Below are 21,117 nucleotides of genomic sequence, written 5' to 3'. Positions count from 1 at the left end.
TCAACGTGAATCAAATAGTATAATAATATATTTTATTATGTGATATTTATAATTTTGAAAACCGAATAACATGTTAATATATATTGGTATAAATAATAGTCTTTCTATATCAATCTTTTCTAAATAATTTCAATTTAAAATAATATTTTAATAATTTTGAATATGATATCAATTTTGTTTTCATTTATTCTATTCCTATATCATCAATTTTTATCTTTTACTTCATCCGTCACACTTGAAGAGATAGGAGTAGACGAGTAGTACATTTTTGTTTTTGGCTATATGACATTTCTAAATATATAATCGTCACTCTTTCTATTTTTTTTTTCATTTTTACTTTATTTATTTCACTTTACTCATATAGTAATAGTACTACATGAAATTCAATACAGTAGTAAATTATAAATGTTCTATTTAGAGTGGGATTGAGAAGTACCATCTTCTAACGATGATTCATTTGCATATGTTTATAAGTAACCGTTGTAACATCATTTTTGTATGTTAAATACATAGATACGTGTGTTGAATTGATACTTGTTGCCAACCATAATCATGTATTAATGAATGTATGAAGTATTTTATATTATTCGTGCATAATTATGATAATCCTACCGAAATTATTATGAATAAATCTGCATGGTTTTTGCAAAGATGGTTTTCGTTATGAGTATAATATAGTACTATGCATTTTCTTAATAATTTGTGGAATATTTTAACCATTTATGGGGATTGAACAAAAAATCGGTTGAAGTTAGAAGATGAAGAAGTTGATCATATATAGAGAGAGTGTGCGCGCACACGAAAGAGAAAGAAATAATCACTTTATATATAAAAGAATAACCAAATTAATATATTAATTTTATAATTAAATATATGCGCACAAAATAAATTATTTAATGCAAGATAAGTACTTAATGTTACATGTAAAGAATAGAATGAAAATGTATTCTAATTTTATATTAAAACTATGGTCAAGTATGAATAGATGCATCAAACAGTGAATGCTGAAAACCCAGTCTAATTGATAATGTTAAAATATACTATAATTCAAAAATCCACACATTTTATTGGCATTATATACACTGCACTTATGACATTACATAAATTGCATTTAGAGCGTGTAACATATTGCATTCAAACGAAAGTGCTTGCAAAAATTTGAAAAATACACTTAAACATTAAAATTTGTTTGGTATTGTACATATTGAACCTAGGACAAGGTATATAACATTAAGGTAATGCAATGAAGCATATTATTATATAAGTCATTATAGAAATATACAGATTACATTTTAATGCAATTTTTTTATAATTGAGATTTTATTAAAATTGTCATTATTTTCCTTCTAATTTAATCTTAATTTTACAATAAAAATAAGTTTTGACACTCCCTTCCCTAATCCATATAGGTAAATTTGTATAATTATATATATACGACGTATTGACTAAGAGAATACGCAATAAATTCCATAAGATCTGAATAGCTTAATAACACAGGCTAAATTCAACAGAATTCAGAAGAGGGTCCAAATTTCAATAAGAAAACAAACCAAAAACCGAACTATTGTGCTTTGCCCTCTTCTGATCTTGGCGTCATATCGTTCATATCAATTACTCGTCTGCAGCTGCATCCAGTAATCAGATATTTCTACTTCATCTCCGGCTATTGGTAATTTTACGTTTCTGTGATTGTTTTCTTTTGGCGAATCGTGCTGTAAATATTGTTTGTTGATTCTCTTTTAATGGGCTTCTTCAATTTTGTTCGTGATGGTGATTTTAATTTTGAATTGTTTTTCTATGTGGGTTTTACAGAGGTTTTGAATTTTTTTGGGGTCGTCAAGTTCGTGTCTGTGTTTGTGAGAAAGAGCGTTGTCATTTTGTCATCGCATCATTCCCATCTTCTAATTTTTAAGTAGTTAAAGATCTAGTATAGGGGTTTCATCGGCTTGTTTTCTTGGGGTTTAGATATTTATCTTTGTGATGCAATTGTATAATGAATTTGGAATTCACTGGAATGTTGTTTCTATATCTGTTTAATGCCTGGATCAATTGCAAAATTTGTTGAATCGGCTGATTTAGAATTGAGTGGAAATATGGTGTATCAAGATGGAATTGCACTGAGAAACATGAAAAGATTCTGGTTGGAAAATATTATGGGGAATTGATAAACTAGCAAATTATATCCACTGCTAATTTATGTGTTTTTTTTTGGCTTCTTAGCTCAGATTTTATTTACTTTTATATCGCCCTGTGGTTGCATTGTATTCCCTCCGTCTGAGAAAAGTATGCAACATTTGATGGACACTAGTGTAAGAAATTTGTCGATGTTTGTGTTGTGTTTTAATGGATAAAGGTATAGTTATGCCCGCCCCCCCCATTTGGAAAATCATGGTATCTTTGGTAAATAAGAGGCACTTGTAAGGTTGAAATATAAAGTGGAGGGCGGGGTGATATTCTGTATACGTTTCGTGGATGGAGGGAGTATATTATTAAAGTTTTAAGATCTGTCGAAGTTACATGTGATATGATATTAAAGTCGTCTTGTTCTTGAGTTCTTACATATATTGGCAGGTGTTCATTTTTACAAACAACACAAGGATTAAGCATCATGGCTAATTCAGAAGAAGAAAATTCGTTATTTCCAATTTTCATTTTGTCTATGATCGCCTTGCCATTGGTTCCGTATACCATACTGAAGCTAGTCCGTGCTGCATCAAAGAAAGCAAAGAGCATACACTGTGGCTGTTCTGATTGCGCTCAATCAGGGAAATATCGGAAATCTGTTTTTAAACGGGTCTGTGGCACTTTTTAGCTGCTTGACTTATATTGCTGCTGTTATGCAATTAATAGTTTTACCATTTATTTCATTATTTCAGATGGGAAATGTCTTAACATGTGGTAACTTCACTCTGGTGCTGCTATGGGTCATCACGGGATTTCTTGTTTTCTACATTAAGAACATGAGCCGTGAGGTAAACCAATTATTATGCATTTTCTCTAAGTACTCGTTCTTTTATTTTACACTGTATCATATATGCACATGCCGTTCAATGATTGAACTTCACTGTTCACTCAGAATAACACTTTCTATGTAAACTCAGATCCAAGTCTTTGAGCCGTTCAATATTCTTGGATTGGAGCCCGGAGCATCAGATTCTGCAATTAAGAAGGCATATAGGAGACTCTCCATCCAGTACCATCCTGATAAAAATCCCGACCCAGGTATTCTACGTTTTTGGTTCTGCTGTGCTAGTTTTGTGCCAAAGCTATGTTTATAAGATGTTACGTATACTCATTCTGGTTCAAACTTTTCAGCTGCCCATAAGTACTTTGTCGACTCCATATCCAAAGCTTACCAGGCTCTTACAGATCCAATCTCACGAGAGAACTTTGAAAAATATGGTCATCCTGATGGTAGGCAGGTAATATACTTTCAAATAAAAGCTTCTTGTTTTTTTCATAATGCAGAAACTTCGATGCACAGTTAGAGCTATGAACTATTGAAGTTTGAATGAGTGACTCTAGGTAACATTTAACGCTACAATATTTATGGTGCAGGGGTTTCAAATGGGAATCGCTCTTCCTGAGTTTCTTCTCAATAATGGTGGCACATCTAGTGGAATTTTACTGCTTTGGATAGTTGGTATCTGTATATTGTTGCCACTTGTTCTGGCGGTTATATATCTGTCTAAATCTTCAAAGTATACTGGAAATTATGTAAAAAATGACACACTGGCGGCCTATTACCACTTGATGAAACCTTCTTTGGCTCCTAGGTATATATTTCTTTCTACATTCGTGCATCACTTGAATCAGTCCTACACGGATATAAATAGTCTTGAATTGTGTGTTACATGACTTAAGACATGTGTTTAGCTAGTGACTTGTGGCCTACATGGATTTTGGATATTAACTATATATTGTACTTTGTCATGGAATAGATACAAATTCATGTCTGTTGAAACTTACTGGTCATGCAAAGATTATATTACTGATGAAGTCCTTCCATAAAACACATCACTCTCAAGTTCAAGTTTATATTATTGGGTACTCTATTATATTTAATGATTGAATCTTTGACCAGTGATGTGAATATTGTATGTGCAGCAAAGTCATGGAGGTCTTCGTCAGGGCTGCTGAATTCTTGGAAATTCCAGTACGCAGATCTGATGACGAACCCCTTCATAAACTCTTTATGACAGTAAGAGGTGAATTAAATCTAGACCTTAAAAATATTAAAAAGGAACAAGCAAAGTTTTGGAAGCAACACCCTGCACCTGTTAAGGTAAGAGAATCTTAGAATTGGTGAATCTCTTTGGTGTTAGGTTGAATATAAATTATCTGAACTCAACTATTATTTGGGTCCGCTAATTTCAGGCAGAACTGTTGATTCAAGCGCACTTAACTCGTGAAACGGCATCATTGACCCCAGATCTGCAACGTGATTGCAAACAGGTGCTTGAATTTACACCACGTCTCCTTGAGGAACTAATAAAGGTTAGTACCCTAACACTCTAGTAGCTATCCATTTATAGTCTTGTAAGTAGCATCCTCAAAGTTTGCTACAAAGCTTGATGCAGTTCCCATACATTACTGTCTTCTCTAAAAGGCTTCTCTGTCCCCAAAATGTAATGGATCTGCTCTAACTGTAATTAATTGTCCGAGCAGATGGCAATCATTCCACGCAATTCTAAGGGGCATGGCTGGCTTAGGCCTGCAGTTGGAGTAATTGAACTCTCACAGTGCATTGTTCAGGTATCAAAGTGGCGACTATCTATTAAGTATTTATATCATAACTACCTGGAACTAAGCTGTTAATTCCGATTATTTACTGACTGACTTCTGAACCATTGGCCCATGTTGCAGGCTGTTCCTCTTAGTGCTAGGAAAGCAGCTGGAGGATCTGCTGATGGAACTGCTCCATTTCTACAGCTTCCACATTTTAATGATGATATAATAAAAAAAATAACGCGAAAGGTATAACATGTTTCACATTTTTTCTTTTATCAAAAGCTTTTTCAGCTTAAATGAAAAAACTCTTACCTGTTTTTCCTTCTCCCTTCCCAATCTTTACTATGTAATCGCAGCCTGTTAAAACATATCAGATGCCATGTTTTGATACTAATATTCCTTGCATATTTTGCAGAAGGTGCGAACTTTTCAGGACTTTGAAGACATGTCTGCTCAAGAGCGTGCTGAGCTTCTCTCTGAAGTAGGCGGTTTATCTCAATCTCAAGTAGTGGATGTGGAGAAGGTGATGGAACTGATTCCTTCCCTGACGGTTGAAGTTACTTGTGAGACTGAAGGAGAAGAAGGTATACAAGAGGGTGATGTAGTTACAGTCAAGGCTTGGGTTACCTTAAAGCGCACAAATGGCTTGATCGGGGCCCTTCCCCATGCTCCCTATTACCCATTTCACAGGGAAGAGAACTTCTGGTTGTTGCTAGCAGATCCCAACTCAAATAGCGTGTGGTTCTCCCACAAGATCAGTTTCATGGATGAGGCGGCCGCAGTCAGCGCTGCTTCCACAGCAATTGACGAGAGAATGGAAGTTCTTGGCGCCAGTCCAAAGGAGAAAACTGCTGCCATAAGGGAAGCTGTAGAGAAAGTAAAGAGCGGCTCTCGGCTTGTAATGGGCAAGTTCATGGCCGTGGCAGAGGGCAATTACAACCTGACTTGCCACGTGCTGTGTGATTCGTGGATTGGCTGCGAACAGAAGTCGACACTAAAGCTGAAGATTCTGAAACGGACACGCGCTGGTACTCGAGGCGGGCAGTTAGGCGATGCAGGCACTCCTGAGGATGGTGTCGAAGAGGAAGAGGAGGAAATCGAGGAAGAGGAAGATGAAGATATCGAAAGTGAGTACAGTGATGAGGAGGACGATGAACCTGTAAACAAGAAAGGCGTCGCCAATGGCAAAGCTGGTAGGAAGAAGGGCAAGCAGTCTAGTTCAGAAAGTTCAGATGAGGAGTGAGCTTTTTACTAAAACATACATAGAAAAATTTCACTGGTTTTTGTTACCTCGGATTATAGACTAACATGGTCCATTTTTTCTAAGCATGTGGATTGAGTTTACGGTTGAAACTAAAAAAGATACAAACTTTTCCATAATTTTTCGCACAATTGAATTGTTATTGCTCTTATTTATCTGTAGTTTTTTTTTAATGAAATTTGTCAAAATCGACCTCCGAAAAAAAAAGGGAGATGATTTGTTGAACAATAATTTCTTGACATACAAATGCAATAAAAGATATTTTCTGTCAAAATATTTTCATTGAAGAATTTTTTAATGTTTTAAAATGTAGATATCCATAGAAATCAGTTAATTGATTCAAGTGGTAAGTTTATGAACTCATTTACGAGAAACGCTAAAATAATTTATTCAATTAAAGTTGAGACATTTATTATTGAAATGCTAAATAGTAAAACGAATATACTAAAGTATAAACAGTTTATTGAAATAAAACGGAAACAAGGGATGAAATAGAACCACACGTTCCAATGCCTTCAAAAATGCTGATGATTGAATCCGTCCCCGCCGCTGCTTTCTGCGCCGGCACCTTCCGATCTCCCGGTCGCATCCTCTCTCACTCCGCCGCCTTCTTAATTCGCAGGTGCTACTTCTACTTCAGTACCCTTTCTGTGTGCTTGAATTGCAGAAAATGCTCCCTTTTTCGCAGATAAAGTGACAGTTATTTTGCGCTATTTAATTTGGTTGTTAGTAGAAATAGCTGGAGGAGCAAGGCGAGGAGCGTGGCCGGAGTTAGGGCGACTGCGAAGGATCAGTCCGGCTCGGATTTCGGTCCGCTGAAGCCGAATGCGAAGCCGCAAAGGTATCATCCGTCTGAGGAGATTGGTGATTCAGCGTTCCTGGAGAGTGGGGGAGATGCTATACTCACGCCTGCTGAGACTACTCGGACGATAATTGAGGTAATAATTCGGTTTCCATTATAGATTGTGGATGTGTAGTTGAGGTCAAAGTTCGGTTTCTCTGGATAATTTTTTGCATTTTTCTTAGTTGCATTGCTCATCTGTCATTGAGGCATGAGTCATGATTGATTTTGCTTTCTCTGTGAATTTTTTGTTGGTATTAGGTGAATAGCAAGGCGACATTAATGTTCTCTGGTGTCATTAGTGAGGAAGTTCATGAGAATATTTTCTGGCCGGACTTACCTTATGTCACTGATGAATATGGAAGTGAGAATCATTTTTCTTGTTTTAAGTTTTATGTAGCCATTTTAAATTATTGATTGAAAGGAATATTGCCTTTATCTTGTTCCCATTTTTTATTGGTCAGATATATACTTTCAAGTGAAGAATGATGAAGACATCTTGCAAACACTTACTTCTGAAGAAACTGTTGTGGTAAGATTAACTCTTTGATTCTCATGTTTGGAAGGATCTTATGATTCACATAGAGATTTTCATCAAATCCTTTTTATGATCTGTGTGAACTCGACCAGTATTGACTGTTCAAGACCATTGTATGATTTGACATAAGTTTGGATGGGCAGAGTGAACTGTATAGGGTTCACAGCTTGTTGATTTACACGGACGGGCATTGCATCTCTTGAATATATTTCTTATCATTGCATCATCTGACTTAAATGATTGTTTTGAGGCTTACTTGATTTTAGCACAATGCAGCAAGTCATAATTGGACTAGACACTGCAGAAATGTTAAGTGAGATGGAAGCACTAGGTCATTCAGAAATTGATTTTGGAATAGATGAGTTGGATGATGAAGATAGTGAATTTGACGATGAAGATGATGAAGATGGAGATGAGGATGATGATGAAGAGAATTATGAAAAGGTAAGGATATGCTCCTCGGTTTATGCACCTTTAAGTGTTTGCATTTACCTTCCTCTAAACCTTTGTGATGTTCATTATTCAGGATTGGGTTTCCATTCTTGATGAAGAGGATCAGGGTGAGGAAAGTGATGGCTCACTGGGAGACTGGGCCAAATTGGAAACTATGCGATCTTCTCATCCCGTGTATTTTGCCAAAAAGCTAGCAGATGTAAGTGTCACACTCAAGCTTTTTGACAACCATGCAAATATTTATTCAATATGATACTGCTACTCAGACTTTGCCTACGAATGTTAAGGACTCTTTCAAGTGCTTAACATCTTCTGATTTTTTCCCTCTATGACATTCTCTCTTCTTTTCATTATTGGGTATAGGTTGTGTCAGATGATCCTGTAGATTTTATGGAACAGCCCGCTGCTGGCCTTGCAATTCAAGGTCTTCTCAGACCTGCCTTTATTGAAGAACACTCGGTCATCCAAAAGCAGATATCTGGTCCTGAATCCTATGATGTGGATGCTGAAAATAATGACCAACAATTTCAAGGACATGTGCAGATTAATTGCCAAACACATGACGAAGATGTGGCACAAGAAAACCCAAACCGGGCAGAAAACTTGGAGAAAGATGAAAATGTGGGAAATGGATTTGCATTTTATAAGCTTGAGATGATTAAGATTCAGTTAGTTTCTGCTCTTGGGCATCAGGTGAACATTTGTTTAATTTTTTGTATCAGCAATATGTGGCATTTCATATTGAATTCTACTTTCTTTACTTACTTCTTCAATCTTGAGTTCTGCAAGCGGAACTCTTTTCATACTCTTTCATTCTCAACATGACTTAATTTGCTCGTTATCCTACTCTTATGACCTGGTTTCTAGAAGCTTGTGTAGGGAACACAAATGTTATGTAAAGTGCTCAATGCTTCAATTTGGTTTGTTGAGACTTGGACTATACTAGACGCACAGCTCATTGCGTCTAGGTTGGATGCAATAAGTTGATTTGTGTTATTCCTGCAGAGTTATGTTGAAATAGAAGATTTTGGAAGAGCTCAACCTGATGCAATAGCACATTCTGCTGCAAAGATCATATCCCGCCTCAAAGCTGGTGGAGAGAAGACCACACAAGCTCTTAACTCTCTCTGTTGGAGATGCAAGGGTATTCAAGTGGAGGTAGCACTTTGCACTCTGTTTGTACAAAAAAATTACTTACTAGTAGTATTATTTTGGGCATGAGAAGTCCTCCATGTCCAATTTGTGCTACAAACGGGTTCATTACTTTCTAAATGGTTGTAGAATGTTAAAACATGCTAGTTTTTTTTAATGTAAAATGGTGGCAGGAATGTGCTCTGATTGGAGTGGACAGCCTTGGGTTCGATGTAAGAGTCTGCTCGGGGATACAAGTTCAGACATTGCGTTTTGCATTTAAGAAAAAGGTACTATAATAAAATTTCCATTGTTTACATTTAGGAATCTGATAACGTTTTTCATCATCAACCGTGTATGGGATTTGCAGGCTTCATCGGAGTATAGTGCTGAGAGGCAATTGAATGATCTGCTGTTTCCTAGAACCCAGAAATTTCAGCAAAAGAAAGAAGCTCAACAAACTGAGACTTAACTTGTACATTCTGTTTTTCTTTCTTCCCAAAGTTGTACAGAGCATCTAGTATTGAATCTCTTTCATTTATTATTCCTTAACTGCAACAAGTTCATAATGATGGAAATTTGGTCTCGTTTTTGTTCAAGATGATACACATTAGTTCTGGGTGGTTGTGTTTATTGGATGACTAAAGTCTAATCTTGGTCCCCTATATTTGCTATAAAAAAAATTTGGTTTCATACATTAGGATTGTAACCTTTTGGTCCAATACATATTATTTTGATACCTTTTGGTTCTAAACATATTATTTTAGTTCAAAATAACCATTTTCTGTTAAATTAACGTTAAAGCATTTGACAAATATTTAAGTTTGAAGTAGAGCTATGAAAAATCTTGTTTTAGGAAACAAGAGTTTTAGGATCAATTAACTATGAATGAGCAGTTTAAAAAATCAAACAATTTTTTATGTATATAAAAATTTATAATTTATATAAATGAAATTTAAATTTAAAAATATCAAATTTACTCTAATTTATTATCTATTCATTTAACACTCTAAACATTCTTTTCTTAAATTCTATACCGAAAAATTTTGTCTCAATAATGGAGAATGAAAGAAGTATTAAATTAGTTAAGTTAATTAAATTAATTAAAATAATTAAATTATTAAATTGATCAAACAAATAATTAATTTTAATAGAAAATAATTATTTTGGACTAAAACAATATATTTGAATAAAAAAATACCAAAACAATATATTAGCAATCCCAAGTTCAAATTATTTGGACCAAAAGGTGCCTTTTTAAACCAACGTAATATTAATTTATTTCGATAAAGTACTTTTGTTATTTGAATATATTAAGCAGTTATTAAAATTTTCATCCCAAAATCAATCAAAATAAAACAAAAAAGGGATATAGGGTTGATGGAAGTCATCGTCTTCCTCTTCCACACACCATTCCAGCTTAAACCACTAAAACAATGGGTTTCTCATATCTCAATTTTCTCTGATTAATTCATTTATTCATGAGAATTGAGATGGCTTTTGCTGCTGCTAACTGCTGTCGAACACTCCTCTTCGCCACCACAAGGCTCGCTTCGCCCCTCCTCCTCCGCCGCCCTCCCCTCAGCTGCAACACCCGCCTCTACTCCTCCCGCAGCAATGTCGTCCAAATCCTCGAAGAGCGAGGCCTCCTCGACTCCCTCACCGCCGACTCCCTCCGCCGCCCCGACTCCCCTCCCCTCCGCGTCTACTGCGGCTTCGACCCCACCGCCGACAGCCTCCACCTCGGCAATCTCCTCGGCCTAATCGTCCTCTCCTGGTTCCTCCGCTGCGGCCACCGTGCTGTCGCCCTAGTTGGCGGCGCCACCGGCCGCGTGGGTGACCCCTCCGGCAAGAGCCTCGAGCGCCCCCAATTGGATCTCGCATCCCTCGATAGAAACGTCGCCGCAATCTCAGCCTCGATCCTCACCATTCTCGAACGCGTCTCTCCCCCGACGGCGTCTCCATCCTCCTCCTCCGCCGCCGTCGCGATTTTGAACAATTACGATTGGTGGAAGGACGTGAAGCTCCTGGATTTCCTGCGCGACGTCGGGAGGCACGCTAGGGTGGGAGCGATGATGTCGAAGGAGAGCGTCCGCCGCCGCCTCGAATCGGAGCAGGGGATGAGCTACACGGAATTCACCTATCAATTGCTCCAGGGCTACGATTTCCTCCATCTCTTCCGCGACGAAGGCGTCAATGTCCAAATTGGGGGAAGCGATCAATGGGGAAACATCACCGCCGGCACCGACCTTATCCGCAGAATTCTCCAAACCGAAGGCGCCTACGGCCTCACATTCCCTCTCCTCCTCAAGAGTGACGGCACCAAATTCGGTAAATCCGAAGACGGCGCCGTTTGGCTCTCGCCGTCGCTGCTATCGCCCTACCAATTCTACCAGTATTTCTTCTCCATCTCCGATGCCGACGTCGTGAGATTCCTCAAGATTCTAACCTTTCTCCCCATGGATGAGATTTCAAAAATTGAAATTGAAATGCAGAGCCCTGGCTATTCCCCCAATTCCGCACAGCGCAGGCTGGCGGAGGAGGTTACGCGATTTGTCCACGGCGATGAGGGTCTCGCGGAGGCTCTCAAGGCCACAGAGGCGTTGAGGCCCGGGGCTGAGACGAAGCTGGATTCGAAGACGATAGAGAGTATTGCAGAGGATGTGCCATCGTTTTCTCTGCCGCAGGATAAGGTGTTGGACATATCTCTTGTGGATCTCTCAGTCTGCACTGGCCTTCTTGAGAGCAAATCGGCTGCTCGGCGCCTGCTCAAGCAGGGGGGACTGTATTTGAATAATAACAGAGTTGATAGTGAGGCAAAGAAGATCGAAGCGGATGACATTGTTGATGGAAAGGTTATCCTTTTGTCAGCCGGGAAGAAGAACAAGATGATTGTGAGAATATCTTGATTCGTAGAAATAGTGGTTTACATTTCATTTTTGGATGATACCTGCTCTTGCGGTGGAGAACACACCGTTGCATTTGTCCTGGTATTATCATGAATTTTTCTTAAACTTCATTCATGATTTATGCGTTTGTTTATAAGCAGAGTTGTTCTTGATGCTGAGTTATGAAAACATTTCCACCTTTTCAGAATAATGGAATAGGAAAAACCTGTAGAAGGGATTTGATATTGATAGTTACACCTTTATAGTAGTTTATGTTTCATGATTAGCCTATATAGATAAAAATAGTATAGTTCAATATGTTGTTTATAAAGATGGATTGGAACTTTGGGATATCCAAGGTGATGCGAGTTGGGTTTGTTGTCCACACAACCGCCGCCTTACACCAATCGTTTAGTCAGTTAACCAATTGGAACTGGGATGGGCGACAGAATGAGAATCGAATTTAGTGGATGCTTTGCTCTTTTTATACAATGGTGATTTCTTCTTTATTTCTCCTTTGATGTGGAACACTTTGAGATATTTGTCTAAATTCTTGAAGTAGAGGTACCAAATTGACCATATGATATCTGATTTTCCCACAACATTTTGTATCTGTGATCGAATTTTAGACCATTGTGGTGGTATTGGTTCTCCCGATACCGAGAGTTCATAACTGCAACATGAAACTCTTTTACTCGAAAGAGGATTCAGTAGTCTTTAATGAGAAGTTTCAAGGTAACACTAAGTCATTGTCCCTAGTCTGTGGAAGAAGAAGCAAGGAGTAGTATAGTAGTATATCAATAGTGTTCAAGAATCAGCTAGCTATAAGTCATTCTTTTCCTGTGGCCTGAGTGTTGTTATGATAGAAATTTCTTCTATTGATGTTCTTTTTGGCAAGATAAAAATGGCCATCTTTGTGGATGATATAATAGAATGCATCTGTTGTTCACTTGTAACGATGCTGTATTACAGTACTACTATGTGGAAGTGTAACAGAGACAATCTTTTCATGTAAATTTATGTTAATTGATTAAATTACCACTTTGGCAGCTGCCTAAGCCCCCCATCAAGGGGTTAGGCCGCCTCCTGCGTTCACTCAAAGGCCAAAGCGGCCTCGCTTAGTTTGTGGAGGTATGCATGATAATGACGCTATTATCATCAACCCAAATAACCATCTCTCTTTCCCTCTCTCTCATTTCATTATGGTTAGTATAGGTGATCCACGACTGTATTAAATTGGGAATTTTTCGTTTCTTTTGCATGATGTTCAAAATGAATTGAAAACTTGCAAATTAAGAAATAAGAAAATATGATGTATATGATTTTGGAAAACTTGGGATATCTCTATCCTATTCCATTTTTGTGTTCCTCTTACAAACATTTTTGTTCAATTTCAGCCTTTTATACCTTAGTTTAATTGGAACGGTTACTTCCTAGGTCCTACAAGAGTATGCATTATTGGTTGGACACGAATTTTAATAGTATACAATTGATAAAGTAAGAAATAAAAAAAAATTTAAAAAGTTAAGTATTGTTAGTGAAAAATCAATCCTACCTCAATTAAAAAAAATACAAAATTTTAAATTAGAAATTGTTTGTAATGAGACTGACTAAAAAAAGAATGCACTCTTATGAGATGGAGAGAGTAACAGTAGTTTTAGTTTTCCTGTTCCATAATTAAGCGTAGATAAATTCTTAGATCTGCGTACCAACTGTGAAACAGAGTTTATGAGTACTTCATAATTCATATCATACTGGTACTAATAATTTGTTGTATACAGAGAGAGTAAAAAATAATTTAATAGCGAGATATGTATAAACAATTGCTTATTTCATGAATAATTATTTCAGGAAATATATAATACTCAAACTAATAGGTTGATGACCAATAATCGTTTCTCATTATTGTCGTGGTCGCAGTAAATCAACCCCAGCCTATTAATTAAAAAACAATAACCTTCCCTCGTTCATAAACACAAAAATGTACTATACTATATTACTCCAAGATTAATTAGCCAAGTGACCTGTACTCCGCGTTTTCTGCGCGTAAAGTGCATAATAATATCTTAATACCTAAATCAAGAGAAAAACATAGAATACCTACTACATCCCTTTTGTTTCGTCATTCAGCCACATTTCCACTTACCTAATATCCCAGTTTGTGTTATGCTAGTACTTTTTTAAACTGAACTGTGCATGGCTCTATAATATATTGCATCCAAGAATAACTATGGCATTTAACATTTAGTTACTAGTACTACTATTATACCTCTGGTGCTTTTCTTGGTACCTGCCTTTGAACTCATGAAGGGAGAAAGGGTTGCCTCCTTAAATCCAGCATCCGCAAGAGCCTTGAAACTCAGGATAGCAAAAGTACTTCAGGGTGGCCTAGTTGGTCAAGTGGCGTACTCATTATCGAGATGTCATCTATTCTTGCAAATGCCTTACCGGCCGAGATAACACATGGAGCGGTTGCAAGAAACTCTACGAGAAAATATAACCATGTAGTATACATTAGCAAAAACAAACAATCTAGTCAGAATCTAGAACTAAAACTTTCGCTTGGTCGGTCAGCAACCATACTTGAAAACTGATTAGTATAATGATATAACCCAACCGGCCCATTATTCACATTTAATATCCAACAGTCCCATATTAATCATATACAGCTTTTCCCGTTTTGTTTTCCTAAATAGATATAAATTCAAAACATGGAACAGTGGTGGAAATCCATCTTGAATTCTAAGACAAACAGATGACAACAAAAAAGAAGAACGTAGAAATATAAAGTAAAGAAAGGAAGTTTAGTTCACTAATCACGCATTATGCACAAATCTTTATTGATTATTGCTTATGCTATCATCATTCCCCAATAACCATCATAATCTTACTCAAAAGCTAAGAGTTCTTGTCTGTTGTGTTCGCGATTGGTCCACTATCCTTGTCCTCCACTTATATAAGTATATCATTACTTTTCAACAGAATTTATCCATAACAGAACCAAAACCAAATCTAGTGCATACCTGTTTAGATTGCAATGGCAGCAAACGATGTCCCATGTTGTGAAACGATGTTTTGGGTGTATCTAGTGATATGCATCGCGCTTGTTTGTTTCGCAGGACTCATGTCTGGCCTTACTCTAGGACTGATGTCTCTCAGCCTAGTTGATCTCGAAGTCCTCATCAAAGCTGGCAAGCCAGAAGACAGAAAGAACGCTGGTCAGTATCTTCAATTAGCGTTAGATACAAATGTTTTCGTTCAAGAATCAAGTTGATAAACGGCTTATTAATTTATATTCTCAGAAAAGATTCTTCCTATTGTCAAGAATCAGCACTTGTTGCTCTGCACACTCCTCATATGTAACGCCCTAGCCATGGAGGTATCCATCGTTACATAAAACATCAGTACCGTTTTTCTGCATTAGAATAGTGTCTAAACATGGAAAATTATTCCTCATCAACTCAAGTTTGTCTCTGATTCATGCAAGGCACTTCCTATTTTCGTCGACTCTCTTCTCCCCGCCTGGGGTGCTGTGTTAATCTCAGTTACACTCATACTCGCATTTGGAGAGGTCTGTAGTTTCTATCAGGACACACAAAGTTGTTAACATCTTTTTTACATGAAACCAACAACATTAATTTTTATCAGATTATCCCTCAAGCTGTGTGCTCCCGATACGGATTGAACATTGGTGCCAGGCTATCAGTAGTGGTTCGACTGCTAGTCATAATTGTTTTTCCTATATCATACCCCATCAGTAAGGTAATTCATGTTTTTTTCAGTCGAACTCACAAGCTAAGAAACTAATGACTATGCATATAATCAACATATATCACATCTTCCCTTTTACAAAAATACATATATCCCATCTAATAAGCTAAGTTTGTATTGCACATACCACAAGCTTTTGGACTTGCTGCTTGGGAAGGGGCACTCTGCTCTGCTGAGGCGTGCGGAGCTGAAAACACTTGTCGATATGCATGGAAATGAGGTTAGTTAAAAGCTCACAACCTGCACAATTATCATTACTAAATACCAATGTAGATAACAGGCATCAATTTCACTGTTTTCCCTACATGTGAACAATTTTGAGCAATCAGGCAGGAAAAGGGGGTGAATTGTCCCACAATGAAACAACCATTATCTCTGGAGCACTAGACTTGACTGCAAAGACAGCGAAAGATGCAATGACACCATTATCTTCAGTATTTTCTCTAGATCTTAATGCTAAACTCGACAAGTATGATATGTCCCTGCACCTTAACTTTTTCTCCATTGCAAGCTTTTCTTGTTCCTCTGTGATTATTTGATCTCTTCCTCAGTGACACAATGGGTCTAATATTGAGCAAAGGGCATAGTCGGGTGCCTGTCTACTTGGGAAGCCCGGCTAACATTGTTGGGCTTGTACTGGTGAGTTCAACCAAATAAAACTCTCCTATGTGGTTCACAGTTACCTGTCAAGAATGCATGCAATAACAAAGTGTAAGAAGTAATCCTAAAAGAAATATGCACTCCTATGCATAACCTTAATAGATAGTTCTTTCTCAGGTTAATGCATGTATCAAAGATCTATACCTTGGTCTTAATGACGTAGCAGCAATCTAATTAATTTTATTGCATCTTTTGCCTTGCAATTTTTCACTCACCGCATACTGTTACTTCCAAACTGTCGACTTGACATAGGTAAAGAATCTAATAAAGAGCCGTCCAGAAGATGGAACTCCAATCAGAAATCTAACCATAAGAAGAATACCAAGGTATGATGATTCATACAGTGATCTTATGACTAAGAACCTCTTGGATAGTTCATCTTGAGAAAGTGATTTTTTTTGCAGAGTTCATGAGTGCCTACCACTGTACGACATACTAAACCAATTCCAGAAAGGGCAAAGCCATATGGCCGTAGTGGTTAAGAGCACTACTCCCCTGAATGATGTTATAGAGAGTGCAAGTTCAAAATCAAATTCAGCACAGAGACAAACAGACAGAACCATTAATGTCGATTGTTTAGTTTCTACCCCTCATAGAGATGAAGAAGTTCTTGGCATAATAACAATGGAGGACGTTTTAGAAGAACTACTTCAGGTCGTGTTTCAAGTGAAATATTGTTGTTTCGACTAGCACCAGATTAACTGCACTAACTCTGATATGCCTCTTTCTGCCTTCTGCAGGAACCAATATATGATGAAACTGATGATTATGTTGACTTGCATAACCAGTAAGTTATGACTATCTCAGTAAATTCCTAGTTTTCAGTACAGAGGAAGTTGGCTAAAGATTCATCTTTGTTTTACAGAATTAAAATCAATCTGATTACTAATGGGAAAATGTCATCACAATCTCCTGGAAAGCTACGTACCCCAACAGCTTCTCCCTATTCTTCAAGCCATCAAACTCCATTTTCATACCACCAGACAGCTATGACGCGCTCCCCCCTCTCTCCCTACATTCAATCGCCTATTAGCAGGCCACATATTTCATCTTCCACTGGAAACTCTGCACCGGCTTCTCCAGCTGGAATCAAGCATCCTCAGGGCTCTCCCTCTATCTACAATCAGGTTAGGCTTTCAGGAAATACTGATGTAAAATGGAGAGTTCACTATTGCAAATCTGTCCCTATATTGATCAACTCCAAAACTTTTCATTAAAAAACAACAAGTATAATGGTTTTAAGCAGCATAGCTTCTTAGAGCATTAATTTGTTCATGCAGGCTCAACGAAAATCATACGAGAAGTTTAGAAGGCTTGACCATCCATAACTTATCGTCTTCTTAAGATTGAAATAAGCAGGTTGGCATCCTGACTGTAAAATTGTGAGTGAATTGTTCCATATGTAAATGTTTAGTCAATATATATGAAATAATCTGCTTAGATCTGCTGCCAAAGCCAAACAATCAACTCTGTACAAACTAGAGAAGCATAAAGTTCAATTTCGAATTAATCATCAAACTGATCTTGTTCTAATAGAGCGGTAGAGCACAATGATTGTTGTATGTGTGTTGTGTATACAATTTTAACTATATTAGCTTATTTAATAGTAACTCGTACGACAGTATCAGTATTGTCTTAATGGATAGCTCATAACATGTTTCCAGAATCCAGAAAAGGTAATTTGAAGTAATCTGAGCCTATGACCATAAGAGTCATCCAAATCAAATTAGAAGACTCAGAGGGTGCTTGATTTTCTAGGAAATTAGCATTTAAAACACATATTGCACATAATTTCATATTAGAGGGAATTGATATGTTTCTTATGCAGCGAATTGATCATTAATTCTCCTATGACCGTCTGATTCGTCTGCAAGCCTCACTGGATGCACATGTTTTGCCCCACTTACAAATTGATCACACTCCTTGATCATCTAAACCAAATCTTCTACTTGTAAGTGGCAATGTGCTACCAGAGTAATCACTATGTGTTCCCCATCTCCATTGTATTTGTTGTATACAAGAACTACCTGTCTATGAATGGCGGAATATAGCAGAGTTTTTGCCCAAATCAATTACTTCCATCTCTATTGACATAAGACGCATCTACATAATAAATTGATCACAAATCAGATGAAATATCTACACATGATACATTTAGATATGAACATATCAAATTATAACATCCACATGTGTATGCTTCTATAATCTATACTAACTCATTTGAATCACTTCATATATATAATCAAATTCCTTCTTTCATGAAGGCAAATGAGGTGTACAACCAAGTGAGGACAGATGTTAAGTCGATGCCCAATTAACATAACTCACCACGTAAAAGCTTGCTATATATCACCAGCTACATGATTACACTAGATCAAACGTCTTTGACTCCTCTGCATAAAGTGTACAGGGCATGGTTATTTACAACATTTGTATGTACGGTCATGACTTTGTGAAGAAAAAATTATCAACTTAGATTGAATCACCCATGCCACTGGACATGTGTTAAAGTAGCACTGTAAAACTTACATACTATTATGACAAAAACTAAAGAAAAGGAGGGTAACTAAAGCAATAAGCATGCTGACTAGCACAACCATAGTTGTGGCCATCTATGTTACTGCCAGGTTTTTAGTATGGGGAAGGTTGGTTGGCTAAAGGTGTTTCTCTTTCCTTGAACAGAACTAAAAGTAATCTAATGCCATCTGTGAATAAACTGCATCATAGTGTACTTAAAATCTTTCTAACATGAACTGGCATACCTTAACAGCTTTCTCCTTACACTTAGTCACCACTATTTCCAGGCCAAGTATTTCAATTCAGCTAGATTTTGTGCCCTCATCATGTCTCTCCCTTAGTCCCTTGGCCTACACTCAGGTTGACTGTGATGCATATGGGTACTATTTAACTACTCAAAGTATGCCGAAAAAAATTAGTGATACTCAACGTTGATTCAACCGTATGCATACATTGATCATCAACTCATTAAATGCACTTTCAGAGGATAAATATATGCTTCGGCTGTCTAACATTCAATTATGCACACTCCTGTACAAACTAGAGCAGCATATGATTCAATTTTTTATAATATAATTCTCCAGTTGAACTTTTATAATGTTAGAACACAATGTTTTATTTTGTGATTTTACTGACTTGAGATAGCTTTACTTTCTTGGCTTCTTTTCATAACTCATACCACAATTTCAGTATATGGCTCAGTGTCAGTTCATCCAACTTAGAGGCAAAAAAATCAATTAAACACTTAACCTTTCCAAATAAACAATATACTACTCCATATAACACAAAAATATCCTTTGCCACCCCTAAATTAATAGGAGTATCTCATTTTCCTGCTAATAGACAAAAAATGGCGTCTAGTAATTTTAAGTTGATCGTTTACGAGACTACACAGCCATTCGTTTTTGTGGATAAGATATTTCTAATCACTAAAATCAACACACACGCACCAAAAATCCTTAAAGCAAAACACACATTTCACAGTAAAGATATGAGAACTCTTACCATTCTCCAACAGATAGCACCATCCCACATTACGAGACCAAGCCCATGGCCACAGATCCACCGACTCCTCCTCACTAATCGCCCCGAGACGCCGTTCCCGTCGCCGCGGAAGTGGCAGCTCCAGAGCGGCGCAAAAGGCTTCACCAGCAGACCAAATGGCGGCCAATCCGTCGCGAGAAAGGGCGAGAATAGCGGCAGCGGAGGAGGAGACGACGACGACGATAAGATATCGGATGAGGTGTGGGAGAGGATGATCAAGAGAATTTTGTCCTCCGTCGGGGTGCCTTTAGCGATTGGATTCGCCCTGCTGAAAGGATTCGATGTGGCGATAGAGAATGGGTCGTGGAACGTGCCGAAATGGCTGCCATTTGTGACTACTTTTTTGACATTCGGAGCTTCAGCGCTTGGAATTGCTTACGGCAGTCTGTCGACGAGCTTGAACGAGGCGGAGGAGGGATCGTTGTTAGGGTTTGAACAGCTGCAGAAGAATTGGGTTGAGATGTGGAAGGAAGAAGACGCTGCTTCATCTTAATCGTAAACTCTGTTCTTCATTCTTTCTTCTTTTCCTTTTTTCTCTTTTCTTTTTCATTTTTTTTTTAGATTAAGTTAAATTACCTACAAAACTAATTAATAGTAGTATATCTAAATACAAAAAAGTCGAAAATTATATTAAATTGTTAGTATAATAATTTCTAAGCAAATTCCGATTCGCTCATTTCTCATATGTTCTCCATCACATGAGCAAAGTTACTATGTCATGCATCTATATTTTCACATATACTTATATCGAAGTTTGTATTCCAATCATTTTTCTTTTTGGTCATCGGGCATGTATGTTATTTAATGGCAAATTTTCTTAAAAAAAATAAGATAAGTAAGTTGTTGGGAATAAGCTAAGATGAATCAGTAAAATAGATTGAGTTGCTTTGATGGACTATGTGATACTAGTCCCGGGGTGTTCGGTATCCGAGATGAAATTTGAAATGCGTGTGGTTCATCTGATTCAACCTCACAACTCAATCCTAGATGGATAATTATGGAATAATTAGTTATAGCTAATTCCTGTATGACTAAATTAATCTCACAACTCAATTCTAAATTGTATCTTGGTATTATTTTGTCTTGGAAACTGAACAACATAAAAAATATTACTCCCTCCGTCCCACTTTAGGAGTCCCGGTTGAGTTCGGCACGGGTATTAAGAAATATAAAGAAAAGTTGGTGAAAAAAAAATAGTGGAACGCGGGTACTACTTTTATATATTAGTTTTATAATAAAATGTGAGTGGAATAAGATAAATGGAATGGGGAGCCTATTACCA

General features: G+C 37.3%; 5 protein-coding genes and 1 long non-coding RNA gene across 8 annotated transcripts; 5 read left to right on the top strand and 1 right to left on the bottom strand.

Annotated features, from left to right (window-relative positions):
* The first annotated feature begins 1,495 nt into the window (after positions 1–1,495).
* On the top strand, positions 1,496–6,111 carry LOC125213661 (dnaJ protein ERDJ2A-like). Its single transcript, XM_048114322.1, has 11 exons — positions 1,496–1,669; positions 2,572–2,794; positions 2,877–2,972; positions 3,102–3,222; positions 3,316–3,422; positions 3,559–3,776; positions 4,108–4,285; positions 4,378–4,497; positions 4,669–4,755; positions 4,867–4,977; positions 5,147–6,111. Exons 2-11 carry the CDS (start codon positions 2,609–2,611, stop codon positions 5,972–5,974), a joined length of 2,052 nt encoding a protein of 683 aa, XP_047970279.1. The 5' UTR covers positions 1,496–1,669; positions 2,572–2,608; the 3' UTR covers positions 5,975–6,111.
* A 348-nt stretch (positions 6,112–6,459) lies between these two features.
* Positions 6,460–9,554, top strand: LOC125213662 (uncharacterized protein At3g49140). 2 transcript variants are annotated; one of them, XM_048114323.1, is made up of 10 exons: positions 6,460–6,614; positions 6,723–6,930; positions 7,095–7,197; positions 7,298–7,365; positions 7,648–7,815; positions 7,898–8,023; positions 8,188–8,517; positions 8,830–8,982; positions 9,150–9,245; positions 9,326–9,554. In XM_048114323.1, exons 1-10 carry the CDS (start codon positions 6,502–6,504, stop codon positions 9,425–9,427), a joined length of 1,467 nt encoding a protein of 488 aa, XP_047970280.1. In that variant the 5' UTR covers positions 6,460–6,501; the 3' UTR covers positions 9,428–9,554. The 2 variants fall into 2 exon arrangements, with proteins under 2 accessions (XP_047970280.1, XP_047970281.1); XM_048114324.1 differs by having other exon boundaries at positions 6,461–6,614; positions 6,726–6,930.
* A 763-nt stretch (positions 9,555–10,317) lies between these two features.
* On the top strand, positions 10,318–12,123 carry LOC125213664 (tyrosine--tRNA ligase, chloroplastic/mitochondrial). Its single transcript, XM_048114327.1, has one exon. The coding sequence runs from the start codon at positions 10,437–10,439 to the stop codon at positions 11,862–11,864; it is 1,428 nt and encodes a 475-aa protein (XP_047970284.1). The 5' UTR covers positions 10,318–10,436; the 3' UTR covers positions 11,865–12,123.
* Positions 12,124–13,685: 1,562 nt separating this feature from the next.
* LOC125213665 lies at positions 13,686–15,950 on the bottom strand. Its single transcript, XR_007174978.1, has 3 exons — positions 15,742–15,950; positions 14,867–15,031; positions 13,686–14,327 (listed from the first exon to the last, which is right to left on the bottom strand). It is a non-coding gene; the product is annotated as an uncharacterized LOC125213665 (long non-coding RNA).
* Positions 14,881–18,341, top strand: LOC125213663 (DUF21 domain-containing protein At5g52790-like). 2 transcript variants are annotated; one of them, XM_048114325.1, is made up of 13 exons: positions 14,881–15,061; positions 15,146–15,222; positions 15,331–15,414; positions 15,492–15,605; positions 15,748–15,834; positions 15,944–16,083; positions 16,166–16,253; positions 16,527–16,600; positions 16,679–16,928; positions 17,015–17,061; positions 17,140–17,401; positions 17,555–17,633; positions 18,103–18,341. In XM_048114325.1, the coding sequence occupies exons 1-12, from the start codon at positions 14,881–14,883 to the stop codon at positions 17,600–17,602; spliced, it is 1,452 nt and encodes a 483-aa protein (XP_047970282.1). In that variant the 3' UTR covers positions 17,603–17,633; positions 18,103–18,341. The 2 variants fall into 2 exon arrangements, with proteins under 2 accessions (XP_047970282.1, XP_047970283.1); XM_048114326.1 differs by lacking the exon at positions 18,103–18,341 and having other exon boundaries at positions 17,555–17,834.
* Positions 18,342–19,737: 1,396 nt separating this feature from the next.
* LOC125215768 (uncharacterized protein PAM68-like) lies at positions 19,738–20,619 on the top strand. Its single transcript, XM_048117304.1, has one exon. It carries the CDS (start codon positions 19,783–19,785, stop codon positions 20,326–20,328), a length of 546 nt encoding a protein of 181 aa, XP_047973261.1. The 5' UTR covers positions 19,738–19,782; the 3' UTR covers positions 20,329–20,619.
* Positions 20,620–21,117: the final 498 nt, after the last annotated feature.

Source organism: Salvia hispanica, chromosome 3 (assembly GCF_023119035.1).
Source record: "Salvia hispanica cultivar TCC Black 2014 chromosome 3, UniMelb_Shisp_WGS_1.0, whole genome shotgun sequence".
NCBI lineage: Eukaryota > Viridiplantae > Streptophyta > Magnoliopsida > Lamiales > Lamiaceae > Salvia > Salvia hispanica.
The sequence above is the reverse complement of the archived record's forward strand: the minus strand, read 5'-3'. Positions and strand labels throughout refer to the sequence as shown.

What these genes read in the sequence shown, in the direction of transcription:
- LOC125213662 (XM_048114323.1), top strand. Translation starts at nt 6,502, where the DNA reads ATGCCTTCAAAAATGCTGATGATTGAATCCGTCCCCGCCGCTGCTTTC. An exon ending in GCCGCCTTCTTAATTCGCAG is followed by an intron (nt 6,615 to 6,722) that starts GTGCTACTTCTA and finishes TTTGGTTGTTAG; the next exon opens with TAGAAATAGCTGGAGGAGCA. An exon ending in ATGAAGAGAATTATGAAAAG is followed by an intron (nt 7,816 to 7,897) that starts GTAAGGATATGC and finishes TTCATTATTCAG; the next exon opens with GATTGGGTTTCCATTCTTGA.
- LOC125213661 (XM_048114322.1), top strand. Translation starts at nt 2,609, where the DNA reads ATGGCTAATTCAGAAGAAGAAAATTCGTTATTTCCAATTTTCATTTTG. An exon ending in GGAAATCTGTTTTTAAACGG is followed by an intron (nt 2,795 to 2,876) that starts GTCTGTGGCACT and finishes TCATTATTTCAG; the next exon opens with ATGGGAAATGTCTTAACATG. An exon ending in AAACCTTCTTTGGCTCCTAG is followed by an intron (nt 3,777 to 4,107) that starts GTATATATTTCT and finishes TTGTATGTGCAG; the next exon opens with CAAAGTCATGGAGGTCTTCG.
- LOC125213664 (XM_048114327.1), top strand. Translation starts at nt 10,437, where the DNA reads ATGAGAATTGAGATGGCTTTTGCTGCTGCTAACTGCTGTCGAACACTC.
- LOC125215768 (XM_048117304.1), top strand. Translation starts at nt 19,783, where the DNA reads ATGAGAACTCTTACCATTCTCCAACAGATAGCACCATCCCACATTACG.
- LOC125213663 (XM_048114325.1), top strand. Translation starts at nt 14,881, where the DNA reads ATGGCAGCAAACGATGTCCCATGTTGTGAAACGATGTTTTGGGTGTAT. An exon ending in ACATTGTTGGGCTTGTACTG is followed by an intron (nt 16,254 to 16,526) that starts GTGAGTTCAACC and finishes GACTTGACATAG; the next exon opens with GTAAAGAATCTAATAAAGAG. An exon ending in TATGTTGACTTGCATAACCA is followed by an intron (nt 17,062 to 17,139) that starts GTAAGTTATGAC and finishes TTTGTTTTACAG; the next exon opens with AATTAAAATCAATCTGATTA.